The following is a 16,582-nucleotide window of genomic DNA, read 5'->3' on the forward strand; positions in this document are numbered from 1 at the left end:
TCAACACAGAGCAGAGTTTAGACCTACTGCTGACTTACCATGTCTTCAAGGACTCAAGTTGACCTTGAGCAGCAAGGCACAAGGGACATATGTGGGTACTGCAGCTGGTGGAAGGCTGGGGTCTGCGGTGACAGGCAGTGCAGACGGTATCTCAATGGGACTTCCACAATAAACATAATAGGTTGTAACATAGCTTCTACAGTGGATATATCCAGTTTATCTTGTTCCTTTTGTCCACTGAACATTGATTAGTGAGACACAGGCTCAACAGTAGTGTGAGCTGGAGGACTGATGATACTCAGTGTGGAAGCTCCTTACAACTTCTCCTATTACTATTTTACCTTCTTAATCTGAATTTGTCTTAAAAATCATTTTTTCACTTGCTTTGACACTAGTTGAGGAAATCATACATCTCTCATGCTTAACAGTTAGTAACCTGTCCATCATTTTCAATTTTGAATGAACAACTGCGTATCATACAAAGACCTCGGAGAGGACTTTTACCACATTTAGTGAATATCCACTCTTCAGGAAATTCATCACAAAATTTACATTTGCATTTTCCATTTCTGTATTCAGTATATGTAAAATATAGATAACAGCAAGTTCAGCAAGAATAGAAAATATTGCCTTTTCAATCTCACGTGTGTATCAGTTTGTCACAAGTCCAAACTCATAACTGTCATAAGTTTTAACAGGTTGAACCGTTGAAAGGTTTGCAAACTTGTGAACTAACAGTGAATTGAACTTGATATCTGACTCAACAACAAAAAAAGGAAATTCCTGTTTGCCTGCCTGTAAGGGAGAGTTCTAATTGTCAGGCAGTCACCTCAAAAAAAGCCAGAGCAGGTCTCATATGAGTTTTTGGGAAGTCTGGCATTCAGGAATCGGCAGACTTTCAGAAACAGGCATATTTAAGGATTGAAACCTATCCATAAAGGAGAGTGAATTATCACATGTCATTTCCTGCCAAGATAGCTTGTGACCTTCTAACCTTCGAAGCCTGGGTACGAAGGGGGCATCCCACTCAAGAGACAAAGGTTTGGGATTCCATGATCCCATCTCCTTGATGGGAACTGATTTATCAAGTAACCTGAAATTGCAGGAACACTGAATGCACAGGGAGTTGAAATCATCTCTGAAAAATACTTGAAATGAATATTACAGAAAGTTATTAACAGTGATTATGTAGTTACTCAATTAAATTAGGAAAAATAGTTCTAGAGGGCTTCCCTGGTGGTGCAGTGGTTAAGAATCCGCCTGCCAATGCAGGGGACACGGGTTCGAGCCCTGGTCCGGGAAGATCCCACATGCTGCAAAGCAACTAAGCCCGTGCACCACAACTACTGAGCCTGTGCTCTAGAGCCCGTGAGCCACAACTACTGAGCCCGTGTACCACAACTACTGAAGCCTGTGCACCTAGAGCCGGTGCTCTGCAACAAGAGAAGCCACGACAATGAGAAGCCCGCGCAGTGCAATGAAGAGTAGCCCCCACTCACTGCAACTAGAGAAAGCCCGTGCACAGCAACGAGACCCAACACAGCCATAAATAAATAAATAAATAAATAAATAAAACCTGAATACATATCAAAATGTGGAGTAAGAAATATGTGTTGGTCACTGGATGGGACACCATCACTGGCTCTATGACTGAAGCCCACGCCTATAGCCCGTGCTCCACAACAAGAAGCCACCACAATGAGAAGCCCGTGCAACACAATGAAGAGTAGCTTGCTGCAACTAGAGAAAGCCCACGAGTAGCAACAAAGACCCAAGCAGCCAAAAAAAAAAAAATAGTTCTAGAGAAACATATCTGTTACAGGTGAAAGAAAGTTAAAGAAAGTTAAGCTCAGTAGCTACAGTTTATTACAGTGAAAGGATACAGATTAAAAGCAGTAAAGGAAGATGGCGCTATAGGACAGAGTCCAAGTGGGACCACATTGCCAGGTTCCAGTTGCCCCCTCGCTTAGGTCTTACAGCATCAATTTGTGACAGCACACATGGAGTACTGTTACCAGGGAACCTCACACAAGCCTTGGTGTTGTCCAGGGTTCTTTTGGAGTATCTGTCACACACAGGGACACCTGTGTGGTTGACCTTACTCTCTAGCTTCTCCAAATGTCAAACTGATACAGAGACCTAAGGCCCCCCCACCATAAATCACAGTATTAGCATAAACTGCCTAGCACAACCCAAGGACCAGGTAAATAAAGACACTTTTATTAGTGAATGTATCAAGAGCTTGGAGATTGTCTCGCAGGAGTTGGACAAGTAAGTGCCACACATTTCTTTGGAATGAATAGACTGGACAACTCAGGCCTGTGATGTCATCCTTTACACAGGTCAAGTGAAAATACTCAAAACTTGTCCCTTCGGAATTCTTTTACATTTTATCCTAATCTATGTTCTCAGTGTTATTTATGGGTATCTGTATAATGGAAACAGACTGTAATGGTGTGCTACTTCACATCTTCCCAAGTCCACACTGGGTGACCTTGAAACCATGCCCCATAGGGTTAACCGAAGCTGGTGAGTAACAGAAATCCTTGAGTTTGTCTTACAGAACCACAGATAATGGAACAGCTTGTCAAAACCCCTCTGCTTGTAAACTGCCTTCACTGATTAAGCTTGTTTTAGCTTTTTTCTCTCTTTAGTTGCATATGCTCCAAGCTTCATATGGCCTAAGTAATATCACAAGACTCCCTAACAACCCCTGTAAATAACACCTCTGATGTATGGATTACTATAGTAAAGGGAGCCCCAGTTGTTTTTGTTTTTGTTTTTGGCTGTCTTGGGTCTTTGTTGCTGCATGCGGGCTTTCTCTACTTGTGGCGAGCAGGGACTACTCATCGTTATGGTGCACCAGCTTCTCATTGCAGTCGCTTCTCATTGCAGAGCACGGGCTCTAGGCGCGTTGGCTTAATTGCTCCACGTCGTGTGGGATCCTCCCGGACCAGGGCTTGAACCCGTGTTCCCTGCATTGGCAGGCAGATTCTTTTTTTTTTTTTTTTTGCGGTACGTGGGCCTCTCACTGTTGTGGCCTCTCCCGTTGCGGAGCACAGGCTCCGGACGCACAGGCTCAGCAGCCATGGCTCACGGGCCCAGCCTCTCCGCGGCATGTGGGATCTTCCCAGACCGGGGCACGAACCCGTGTCCCCTGCATTGGCAGGTGGACTCTCAACCACTGTGCCACAAGGGAAGCCCGGCAAGCAGATTCTTAACCACTGTGCCACCAGGGAAGTCCACCCAGTTGTTAATTTAGGAACTTAAGAGTCAGCTCTTACACACTTTGAGCTAGTTAAGACTGATTGTAACTACCAACCCGTAAAATTTGGCCTGCACAAGTGTTCAGTGAATGCCCTTTGGACATCAGATGGCCAAAAACTCTACCCTCAGATCATGCAAAGTGACTATTTCTGAACATGCATCCCATGAAGAAACATGTAATGCAGATACATCCGCACACACCAATCACCTCACATTTTCTCACACCCTATCACCTTTCCCCACACCTAAGACCATCTTGTGTCTTTATCCCATAAATAACTCAAGGACCCCAACTCCAGGGAGGTGGATCTCAGGCTTGCTCTCCTGTCTCCTCCATTGGCTGCCCTGTGAATGAATTTTTTCTCTCCCGCAAACCTTGGTGTCTCAGTGTTTGGCTTGTGCACCTCTGGAAATGCTACCTGGTTTGGTAACAACCTCATGTTCACAACTTGAAATTGCCACAGTTGGAGTATGTGTACCAGGGAAATTGGCAAACACTACAACCAAGGGTCGATTCATTGTTTTATTACTTGTCTAGACTTAAGAAAGTAACGGGGCTTCCCTGGTGGTGCAGTGGTTGATAATCTGCATGCCAATGCAGGGGACACGGGTTCAAGCTCTGGTCCGGGAAGATGTCACATTCCACAGAACAACTAAGCCCATGTGCCACAACTACTGAACCTGTGCTCTAGAGGCCATGAGCTACAACTACTGAAGCCTGCATGCCTAGAACCTGTGCTCTGCAGCGAGAGAAGCCACCGCAATGAGAAGCCTGCACACCACAACAAAGAGCAGCCCCTGCTCGCCGCAACTAGAGAAAGCCCGGTCCCACCAACGAAGATTCAACCCAGCCAAAAATCAATTTAAAAAAAAAAGTAATGGAGAATAAGTTAATGGGGACTGTACGCTGGGAATAGCACAAACATTCCACCCAGCAAAGTAACTTCAGAAAACTCAAGTTCTAACACATTTCTTTTATTGTCTTCTTAGTTATTATAAAAAGGGAAATATCAGCCAACATTCACTACCAGTTGGAAAATAACTACTGTGAACATCTAAGATACACAGCTGGCAAATGAACACATTAAAAATGTTCAACATGATGAACCATTAGGGAAATGTCATCAGACCACAGTAAGATAACTCTACACACTTTTAAAACAGGTTAATATTTAATACATTTAATATAACAACCAAGTACAGGTGAAGGATATAGGGGAACTTGAATCCTCCCATACAATTAATGGGAATGCAAAAGGGTCCAGTCATTCACTTTAGAAGATGAAACCATATATTCATATAAAGGATTTTATGTACATTCATAATAAGATTATCTGTGATAGCCAAACCAGAAACAAACCACAAAACCCCATCATTTAACAGATGAATGGATAAACAATCAAAGGGTGGTATATCCAAACAGTGTATTTTTCAGGAATTAAAACAATAAACTATTATGGAATTCCCTAGTGGTCAAGTGGTTAGGACTCCGTGCTTTCACCGCTCAGGGCCTGGGTTCAGACCCTGGTCAGGGAACTAAGATCCCACAAGCCTTGTGGCATGGCAAAAAGAAAAAAAAAACAGAACTATTCACATCAGCAACTTGGATGATTCTCAAGATAATCATGCACCATGAAAGAAAAAGGCAAATACAAAAGTAAACACATTAAGATTCCAATGATATTAAAACTCTAGAAAACATTAACTAATTGAATGTGAAAGAAAGTCAACAGTAGTTGCCTGGGAGCCCATGGAGAGATGCCAAGGTAGATATGGAACTGATGGATGTTTGTTATTATAATGATGGTTGTGATTTTACACATACTAAAACTTACCAAGCTGTACATTTTAAGTATATTCAGTTGAGTGCCTACCAACGATATAGCTCGATTAAGTTTTAATAAAAATTGGCTTCACATAAAAATCTGAATCTCCTTTTTGGAAAAGTAGAACTCTGGAAACCAACACATCAACTCCATCAACTCTTGTTGTCTCATGGGAGGGACTGTCACAGTAGCAATAAAGACACCTGTCTTTATAGCAATGAAAGGTGTTTCTACTTGAGTTATCCAGGACCTCTTCCCGAGTCATAAAAATAACATGCCAGGATTACACGATTTTCCCCTTCCTCATTTTTTCTTTTCACTGCAACAACGGCCTTGAGATAAACAATTTGGAGATGCTGTGGGATCCTAAAACCTTTACAGTATTCAGTCTGACACTGACTTGGACCTCAGGAGAAGAGAAACAGCCCTGTACCTCCTAAGGATTTCTGCAAAAACTTTATCCTTTATGGCCATAATCCCGGTAAATTTGTGAATGCAACTTTATTTTTTATTTTCCTAAAGATCCCAAATTACAGCAATTTGTCTTTTTATCAGAGTACAGTTGCTTTACTGGATGCAGCTTTAGAAAAGGCTCATCCCTACTTGTTTTCTTGTCTCTCACTTCCTACTAATTCCCTGAGTGTTTCTGTACCAAATATGGTTCCCACCTAATGTCTGTAATCTAACGCTCAGCAACACCAGCCTACGACGTTGTGGACATTATGGCTTATGGCTCTTTTCCAGCTGGACTTAGAGAACTTCTTCTCTAGAACAGTACAGGGGGTATGATGTGACATCCTCTGTGAAAAAGAGAACAACTCATGCTGCTCCAAAAAACACTGGTGGGGCTTCCCTGGTGGCGCAGTGGTTGAGAGTCTGCCTGCTGATGCAGGGGACACGGGTTCGTGCCCCAGTCCGGGAAGATCCCACATGCTGCAGAGCGGCTGGGCCCGTGAGCCATGGCCGCTGAGCCTGTGCGTCCAGAGCCTGTGCTCCACAATGGGAGAGGCCACAACAGTGAGAGGCCCACGTACGACACAAAAAGAAAGAAACAAACAAACAAAAAAACACTGGTGGTTCTCACAACTCTCCTCTTCTAAGGGTGATGTAAGGACCCACCAAAAATTCTGATATCCAGGTCACAACATTATTCCCACAAAGCCCTGCAGGAGGCCTTGGACAGCAATGCAAATTAGACACAAACTGCAATGAAAACTATTCTCTGCCATTATACTATCCCCACTGAGGTATACAAAATTCCCAAACAGGTGACATAGAGCTAGAAAAATCCATCCGGAGTATGACATGAAATAATGCCACTGAAAAAGGTAACCCTCTGTAAGCCACCAGCAGAACCCAGACTGGGTCACCTTGGTCAAAGCTGGTTAAGTCCATGGCCTAGTCAGTTAGACACAAGAGAATGCTAACGCCCAAGTGCTCAGGCTACTCATGCTTCCCTCCACAGGATGTGAGAAAACAGAGGTCTACCTACCCTGATTACACTGAGGTGACTGCCACTTGGTAGAGGTAAGATGATTTTTACCACAGAAACTCACACTGACGTTAGTCTGGCAAGGGCCCTGCACAGGTTAGAAAGTAGAGTGTAGCTCCTTAAAAGCTTCCTCTGAACCTGGTACTCAGAGGCAATCTACACACTAGGGCTGTTCAGATGTATGGCATTCAACTTCCAGTTGATGACTCCCTCACAGAGCCTATTCAGTATGATGTATTAACTAAGGAGACAGCTCATTCACTGCTCTTCTCATCTCATTTGAAGGCCTTTCTCCAGTATGAACTTTCTGGTGACGAATGAGGTTAGACCTTCGGCTGAAAGCTTTCCTACATTCGCTGCACTCAAAGGGTCTGTCTGGGCTGTGAAGTTTCTGGTGCTCAGTCAGAGCAGACCTTTGACTGAAGACTTTTCCACATTTGCTACACTCAAGAGGCCTCTCTGTAGTGTGAACTTTTCGGTGTTGAGTAAGTTGGGTGTTTTGGCTAAAGAATTCTCCACATTCAGTGCACTCATATGGTCTTTCTCCAGTGTGAATTCTCTGGTGTTGAGTGAGGCCAAAGCTTTGGCTAAAAAGTTTCCCACATTCAATGCATTTATAAGGCCTTACTCCAGTGTGAACTCTCTGGTGCTTAATGAGAGTAGAGCTTTGGCTAAAAAGTTTCCCACATTCACTGCATTCATATGGCCGTTCACCAGTGTGGATTCTCTGATGTTTAATGAGGCTGGGACTTTGGTTAAAGAATTTCCCACATTCACTGCACTCATAAGGCCTTGTGCCTGTGTGAACTCGCCGGTGTTTAATTAGGTTGGAGTTGGACGTAAAGAATTTTCCACATTCATTGCATTTATAAGGCCGTGATCCAGTGTGAATTCTCTGATGTTCACTGAGGCTGGAGCTTTGGCTAAAGAATTTGCCACATTCACTACACTCATAAGGCCTTTCTCCAGTGTGAATTCGCTGATGCCGAACAAGTGTGGGTTTGTTGCTAAAAGCCTTCCCACATTCCCTGCACTCATAAGGCCTTTCTCCAGTGTGGACTCTCTGGTGCTGAATAAGTATGTGTTTATAGCTGAAGGTTTTCCCACATTCACTGCATTCATAAGGCCTCTCTCCAGTGTGGACTCTCTGGTGCTGAGCAAGCCTGTACTTGCGGCAGAAGGCTTTACCACATTCACTGCACTTATAGTGCCGTTGTTCATTGTGAAAGGCTTCCACACATTCGGCGTCCTTTTGTGGAGTGACCTGGTGCTGGAGAAGGCTAGAGCTACCAGGGAAATTCTTCCCAGCCTCCTGGCATGTGGAAGACTTCTTGGATGCATGGACTATGTGGCTGTTCATAAAGGCCTTACCCACATCTCTTCTAAAGAGTTTCTTTCCACTGTGCTGGTGAAATTTCACACTTGACCCACACAGTTTCTGGCCAGGGTTTGTTCCGAGGTCCTCAGCTAGATGCAAACCACCTTCTAAGTCTGGGCTACACCTCTCCCAGGGATAGGCCTCCTGGGTGGACAGGTTTGTCTTTGAAGTATTTATTCGTGGCACTTCTACAAAAACATTCTGTTCAGAAGGTGTCTCCTTGACCTCTGCTCCATGCCAACAACCTGAAAGCACAGACATATGTATGAACTTCATGTAGATTTTGGTAGAAGGAGGCAGCCCCATCACAAATATCAAATATGTGTCTGACATACCAAGGAAATAATCCATGGGACTGTTTTCAGGACAAGGGAGCTGGGGGCAGGTAAAGAAAGCGCAGCTGTGCAGGACTGTGCCTCTCCACGTCACAGAACAGGGAGGACTCACCAGGCAAAAGGCACAAGGATGGGGTGGAGCACACGGAGGAGCTGGGGTCCACAACTCACTCCTCCAGGAATGGTTTTCACCAGGGCCTTGGTTGCTGGTGACACATGTGTGCTGTATGGAAAGCTGTGTCCAGGCCCAGGAAAATCCGATTGTCACTGAGTAGCTGGTGTTCAAGGACTATTTTGAGGATAGGTGCAGAACTCATGACACGTTAAGTGTAGGCCAATACTGAAAAGCACAGAGGAGTGAGGATGGAGAGGACCAATGCAGAATGGAAGACAGAGAAGTGAGGGATAATCCTGGGTTCAAAGTCAGAGTAGATATGACAGAAGAAGTAAAGTGTCAAGAATGGGTAGGAAAGATAGAAATGAGGTACACAGTCACTGTCCTTGGCACCAAAACAGTGCTAGGCACAGGACATGTTCCTGATATAACTTGACTCCAACCATAATATCACATCCTTCCCCTGATGCCAATCACCAGACCCAGGTTCACTTTGAGCCCCTCATGTTGTGCCTGGAGTCATGTCCACTCTGTCAAGTACCCAGGGTTCTCCTCTCAGCTTCACTTGTACAACATGCAACCTAGAAAATGCAAGTCCTAAGGGAAAGACAGGACAGGTGAGCGGTCAACACTGGCCCACAAGGGCAATCAATTCCAAAACAATCTAAGGAAAGAAAAACAGTATCACATATTGAATCTTTGAGGAGAATATCACAGCAACAGCCAGGTGGACCCCACAAAAAGTGACCATGTCTGGTCCGAGCAATTCCTGGTACTGTCAGGCCCCAGAAAATGACAGCCAGAAAAGGGCAGAACATGGAGTACAGAGGTAGCATGGGTCTACAGTCAACTTAGCAGGGAGTGGCTGAGACTAATGAAACCCACTGGACTAATTCCAAGTCATCTGACACAGAAAACCTTCACTGAAAAAACTTCAGAGCACTTGGCATTAGGTCTACTTGTGAAAGGAGGTCATATACACACTTAGCCTTAACACCGACAGCACAGATGACAGGGAAGCAGTAATAGAGATGTGCACACTGTCTAGCTGTGAAAAAACAGACTTGCCTTTGGAAAAAAGGGGAAAGGCAGAGGCCTGCCCAGGATGCTGGGATAGGTGTGAGGGCCTTACCCAATGATGCAACAAGTGCAAAGGTCTCCAGCATGACATCATGGTACAGGAATCTCTGGGCCTCATCAAGAAGCCTCCATTCCTCCTGGGAAAAGTATACAGCCACGTCCTCAAAGGTCACAGAGCCCTGTGATGACAGGGACAGATGTCTCCATAAGCAGCCTCTCTCCCCAGGACCCCATAAGTACCCCTAACCCATACTCACTCTGGGTTCATCATCCTCCCCAGCTCCCTAACTCAGAGGGCACTGGTACTGAATAACTCTTTGCTTCCTTGAGCACTAGGTACAACTCTCAGCAGCAACAGGCAGGTGGACAGATAGATGCCATCTAAGCTGTGGACCTGGTATGCAGGGCCCCCTCCCTCTCTTGTGCGACAACAGCCTGAGAGTCCCCAGGATCACGTTACCTAGACACAAACAAACTTGGGCTCATTGTCCTCTCAAACTCCTTGTATGAGGGCCCTGGGGCAACGTGGTCACACACCTTCCCCACATGCGTATTACTCACTGGCTAACTCCTCATACATCTGATCCCCATCACCACCACCCGGCCCACAAAATTGGCATGTCTCCTGCCTCCTCACATATCCTCTGCACATGGCATCAGAAAGTGCCTGCCAATGCAACTGGATCCCACCGTACCCCATCTCTCCACTGGTGGTTCCCCAGCCCTGTTCTGAAGGCTTCCCCAGCAGGCCTTGTTCCTGACTTTAACCTCAGTCAAAACATGCAGGTCTAAATACCCCTGGTCTGGTTCCACTTCTGTATTCCTCACTATGTCTCTTCACCAATTAGAACCTTTAAACACCCATTTAAAATCCACACCCACTTGACACACCTAAGGTAAACTCATGTGACACTGTGACAGAAACTCCCCAAGTTCCACCACAAAAGTCTGGTGAGTGCATAGGAGGAGAAATAACAGCAGCCTGACTTCACTATCACTTCACCTCCATTTCTGCTTTCCCTTTGCATCAATTTCACAGCCACTCTCCCATAAAAACCTGGGCCACCTGCTGGACTTTCACCACCCCCTTCTGTGTCACTGATGATCAGTCCTGTTCCTTGAATGTCTTTGTGACACCCACAGCCCCCCTTTCCTCCCTTGTCCCCTAATGCATCCTGAACCCTCCCCAGCACTCTAGATCTGCATGTTCAGCTGTCCACTTGTCTCCTATACTTGGGAGTCACTGAAACAGCTGAAACTCAACATGGCCAAAACCCAAATCCTAATACTCTCGGTAAAAAGGACTCCTACCACTGACTTCTGCATCTCAGTTTGATGGTACTACCACACTCCCAGATGCAAAGGGAAAAAACTCTGGAGTCATCTGTGATCCCTCTACCTTAGAAAATCTGGTTAGTCCCTACTTTAAAAGCAAATCCAGAAGCCAAGTGTTTCTCCTACCTCCACATCCACCCACCCTGTCCAGCCACAACCAATGCTTATCTGGATAACTGCAACAGCCTCCTTGATAATCTCCTTGTCTTCCTCTCCCCCAGTCTGTTCTGCATTCTGCACCCAGGGGTAGCCTTTTAAATCCTAAGTAAGATCATTTTTCTCCTCTGTTCCAAATATACCATGGCTGCTATCACTCTCAGAACAGACTTCTGAGAGTACCATTCTAGGTGCAACTTCTCAAAGTACCACTCTAGGCCTGACTCTGGCCCCCTTGCTCTCCATCCTCACCAGACATTAATAGAGACCTAGAAGTCCTAGAACACTCCCATCTCACTCTCATCCCCAAGCATTTGTACATACTAACCCCTGTACCTAAGACAACCTTTCACATCTCAGTCCACTGGCTGCCAAAAATGAGTATCTGTCCATATAACCTCTGGCCTGGACTTAGAAACCTGGGCTTACGGTTTCTCTAGGGTCTTGAGATACCAAGGCCAGGAAGGGTGGCAGCAAAAGAGTTCCAGGACACCTGACACTCACCAGTGCAGTGTCCATAAGTGGTTCTGCTGAGTGTGGAACCTGTGGGAAGAGCAGGGCCATGTAACTTTAATTCCCATCAGCAACATAGACGAAAAAGAAGATTAATGAGTGAACCGTTTAATACTGAAGTCAAAGATAAATGCTCAAGGGAAAAATAAAGCATGTAAAAGAGGGCAGAAAAATGTTATAGAGTTGTGCCATAAAGTCACATGGATAACTTGAGAAAAGGCTTCCCAGAAGTGGGACAAAAAGGTGAAAATCCTCTCTGTCAGAGTCATGCCTGGTGTGTTTGAGCAGCACCCACGAGGATGGTGTGACTGAAGCCCAGTAAGCCAGAAGAATAAGGGATCGTGTTGGCGAGGAAGTGGTGTTGGCAGGTCATATAGCACTATTAAAGCCCTGAGCAACAAATATCAAAATTTAGTCTCATTTTACGTACAGGTCTGTTTCTTACACTTCCAGACACTTCCATTTGTTTCCCTTTTTCTATCTGTTTGTCCCTTGCCTATATCATATTTTTCTCTTCCCATAGCTTGTAGCTGGCCCTAACAGGTGGCCAGGAGTTCTCATACTTCCTTTTCAAATTTTACTCTGGTTATATTAAAAATTATTGTTTTATATAAAATCCCAGCTTACATAATCCATAGATTAAATTCTGATTTGAAATTACTATAACATTGTACAGTATAATTTAAGAATATGTACTTTTAATACTTATCCATATTCTTTGGTGTTAAATTTTCCATAAATATTCAGATTATCTGTAATTTCCTACATGCTTTTCTCTCTGGTGGAAGAGAACAGAACCACCATTTTTCTGACTATGCATTCAAAATGAATCTCTGATAAAGGGGTTGTTCCTAGAATCAGTAAAAGTGCTTGGCCTCCAGCAGTTGGGGATAACTGGACCTCATTTTGGACTCTTTAAACTTAAGAGAAAGGAAATAAGATATAGGACCTAGCCTCTATTCCATCTTCATAGACATGGAAATATCTTCTTGAGCTCTTAATATCCTGCTAGGGTTTCGAAGCATTATGACTTTTTATCCTTACAATGATTCTTTTCAGCCCTCTTAAAACAAGTATTTTAACAAAATATTTTAATCATTTTCTCTTACAAGATCACCAGAGGAAAATTATTTAACAGTAAAATAAATATTAGTGGAAGAGCACAATCTCTTAAAACACGAAAACCCTCTGTGTGTGTGCAGACTGTAAAAAAGTAAGTTTATGTAAGGCATAAGTGTGTGTCAAAATATAATTATGAAATAGTTTAAGTATAATTTTCATTCAAAGAACTAAGTTAAAATTAGTAACACAGAGCAAAACAAGATGAGTAAGTGGAAATGTTAATTTAAATACAATAAAAATTTTAACATATAAACTAGACAGATGTGTGCTTTATATACTCCAGAACACATTCCAAGTATGGCTACAGTACTAGTGCTTATAGATACAGAAAGCAAACCGAAAAAAAAAAAACCAAACAAAACCTAAACAAAAAACCATAGGCAAAAAAAGGCTTTCAACAGCAAAACGTACAGACATTTTACTCATGTATTCATATCTACAGAATACTACACAAAAAGGAAAATAGATACCCTGCATGAAAAACATGCGTAAGGTCACACCATATTGTGCAAATGAAGAAAAACACATCATAATACTTATACGATTCCATTAATTAAGTTTTAAAACAAGCGACCGGAACTAAACTACAGCCATCGAATATTTTCCACATAGTTGGCAAAACTATCAAGAAAAGCAAGGAAACGCTTACTTTAAACAACAGACAATACTTTAACTTTTGAGAGATGGGTATAATTGTTTTGAAGGACCCCACTGGCGGCTTCTGGGATCGCATTTTTTGACCTCAGCGCTTAACAGATACTAATTTTAGAGCTGCTTATTCAACTGTATGTATAAGTTCTGTGCAATTTTTCTCCACGCAGGTCATTATTTTAAAATTCGGAAAACCAAGGTTTGGGGGCACGAATAAATATAAACATAGGACACGCGTAAGAAAAAATTGGTAAGATCAGAAACAGTGCAGAATGAGAAGAGTTGGGGGAGGGCCCTGAGGGCGCAGCGTTTACCTGAATCGGACCCATCAGCGCTGCCGCCGCCAAGGGAGTCTGTGTGCGAAGGTGGGGCCCGGGCACTGCAGCCCCCGTCCCGGCCCCGCAACAGAGTCAGGCTGGATGGCGCCCACGCCGAGCCTTAGACCGCCTCAGAGCTGCCTCAGAGCAGCTGGCACAGCAGCTTCCTAGTTCCTTGATCTCGGGCTAGACCAGCGTCCTCAACCTCACCACCAGTGAACAGATCCGTGTTTACAAAATGTCGCCGATCCACGCCGGAAGGCCCACCCAAACGCCGTCCTCCAGAACGGAAGTGCCTCTTCCCGAGTCTTCATTGGTCCAGTGCCCCTGACGCGCGGCGCAGTGTTTTCAGGGTAATGTAGTTCACAACGCTCCCGTCCCCGGCAAGAGGCGGTGACCCCCAACCTCCAGAGAAATGTTCCGCCTCACCCGGAGGGTTGCTGGGAAGTACAAAGGCTGTGAGCACGGGGCGGGGTTTCACGTTTCTTAAAGGGGACGCACCCAGATTTCCTTGAAATGTAGTCTGTGCTGATCACAGAGAGGTACAGTGACAATAATATTTCAGATGACCCCCAAACCGGCAAAACCAAATGGGCACATAATACCGGGTTTTCGCTCAGACACAAAGTGCATCCATGCTGAGCTGGAGTCCAATAAACATTGTCTTGTTGATCTTCCAGTACATGTAAGCTGAAGCTTTAGACTCAACTTATGAGCCTCACTGTGTTAGGTCAGTGTCAAGAAAGTAAAGACTTCAGACAGGGCCATGCCGGGCAAGACAGAGGAGGGATGTGGGGCAGCCAGAAGCAGGTGGACCAGGCGCTGTGTCTCTGTGTCTCTTGTGATTCCATCACAAAAAAACGGAAAGCCTGTGACACTGTCCCATTCAGGGACCGACACATATTTCTTGCTCCACATTTTAATATGTATTCAGTTCTTCTCTAGAAGCTAAGATCTACCTATCTGAAAAGGAAGAGGGACTTACCATATGTAACTTTCTGTCAGGAGAGTGACTCATAGTTTATTTGGAAAGGGAGCATCTGAACCCAGAGATAAAGAATTGGATTACATGGTCTCCTTTCCTTGCTGGGGAGTCAATATAATTTCACCTGCAAGTGCAGTGAAAATGCATGGAGAGTTGAGCTTATCTCAGGAAAATATTTGTGAAATGTTGAAATTGCTGAAATCAATCATTATTTAGTTATTCAAAAGTGGTGGCCAAAATAGCTCTTGACCATGTGAAAGAGGTTAGGATCTCAGTGAAGACTGAAGGAACACTGAAGTCTGAGAATGAGGGAATGAAGCTGAGCGCGTAGGTACACAAGAAAATTGGCTAATCTGTAGATATAGCTCTCCAAGTTGTGATTTATTATTTATTTATTTAAATAATTTTTTAGTATACCAAACAATGCCAGCTTGAAGGGTGACATAGAGAGAGCAGATATCTTTGCCAGAATGCTAGAAAAAACAGGGCATCTGTGCCATCATATTTATACCCTCCTTAACAAGCACTCATGAAGTGCCTACTCCATTCCAAGCACTATTTTGGCTGCATGGGACCCATCAAGATCCAAAGAGACAAATATCCCTACCCTCATGAGTCTGACTTTCTGGTCAAAGGAGATGGACAGTAAAAATTAATGACAACATAGTCTATTGCATAATACTTTTATGTGTTATGAGTGTTAACCAAAATTTCGGAAACGAATACCTGATTGAAGTTAAGACACATTTATTTGGGGCTTGTTAGGACTGCAGCCTGGGAGACACAGTTTTGAGAAGCACTAAAATTGTGGTTCCCTGGACTACAAAATGGAGGAAGGTTATAAAGGCAAAAAACAGAAGGTCACAGTTAGTTCCATAAATTTTTAATGAAGAATTATAATTGGAGCTGTCATGAGGTAAGGGTGCTTGTAAAGCAAGGATTGACTGGAGTTGGAAATGTCTGCGTAGTTACAAGGGGGACTCTTGAAACCGCAAGGCTGTAGGTAGCAGATTTTTAAAATGTCTAATGTCTGCTATCAAACTGAACTTGGGTCTACTAGCCCGCTGTGCAGCAAAGCTAATCTACTAACACTGGGTTGTGGTGAAGGAAAGTACAGTGTTAATTGCAGGGTATCAAGCAAGGAGAACAAGCAGCTGTAGCTCAAAAGACTCAAACTTCCTGATAGATTTTAGGGACGGGCATTTAGAGGGTTGAGGGATGCAGCTCGTGGACCTTCTTCTGATTGGTTGGTGTTGAGGTAAGAGGGTGATGTTTCTGGAATATAACGGTTGTGGTCAGCATCCTCCACCTGGGTGGGGGTCTAAGTTTCTGCAAAACAGCTCAAGTATATGTGTCAGGTTATGTGTGTGTGAAGGTACCATGTCACTCATTAGACATCAGAGAATTCATACTGGAGAAAGGTCTTATGAGTGTTTTGATGTAGGAAATTCTTTCGTTGCAGCTCCACACTCATGAGACATTGGACAAATACCACTAGAGAAAGGCCTTATTAGTGCAGCTAATGTGAGAAATTTTGTAGTAAAACGCCAGATTTGTTACACACCAGCAAGTTCATGTTGATACAAGGCCTTATAAGAACAGCGAATATGGGGGACTTCCCTGGTGGTGCAGTGGTTAAGAATTCGCCTGCCAATGCAGGGGACACGGGTTCTATCCCTGGTCCAGGAAGATCCCACATACATCGGAGCAACTGAGCCCGCGTGCCACAAGTACTGAAGCCCGTGCTCCTAGAGCTGGTGCTCCGCAACAAGAGAATCCACCTCAATGAGAAGACTGTGCACTACAAAGAAGAGTAGCCCCTGCTCCAAGCAACTAGAGAAAGCCCGCGTACAGCAACAAAGACTGAACGCAGCCAAAAAAAAAAAAGAACAGCAAATATGGGAACTTCTTTACATATGATTCTGGCCTCATTAAACATTGTTGAATTTACACTGGAGAAATGCCTTCTGAGTGCAGTGAATGTTGGAAAGTCTATAGCCAAAACTCTCA

At 44.1% G+C, this 16,582-nt stretch overlaps 1 protein-coding gene across 1 annotated transcript in view; it reads right to left on the minus strand.

The window, feature by feature from the left end:
- The window catches only part of LOC132416349 (zinc finger protein 17-like), a 44,666-nt gene extending 30,838 nt beyond the window's left edge, over window positions 1-13,828 (minus strand). Inside the window, 4 exon segments of the mRNA XM_059999688.2 lie at window positions 6,873-8,208; window positions 9,546-9,672; window positions 11,489-11,527; window positions 13,585-13,828. Coding sequence (XP_059855671.2) covers window positions 6,873-8,208; window positions 9,546-9,672; window positions 11,489-11,527; window positions 13,585-13,599 — 1,517 coding nt within the window. The 5' untranslated portion in view covers window positions 13,600-13,828.
- Window positions 13,829-16,582: the final 2,754 nt, after the last annotated feature.

The sequence above is a fragment of the Delphinus delphis genome, chromosome 20 (genome assembly GCF_949987515.2).
Source record: "Delphinus delphis chromosome 20, mDelDel1.2, whole genome shotgun sequence".
Classification (NCBI taxonomy): domain Eukaryota; kingdom Metazoa; phylum Chordata; class Mammalia; order Artiodactyla; family Delphinidae; genus Delphinus; species Delphinus delphis.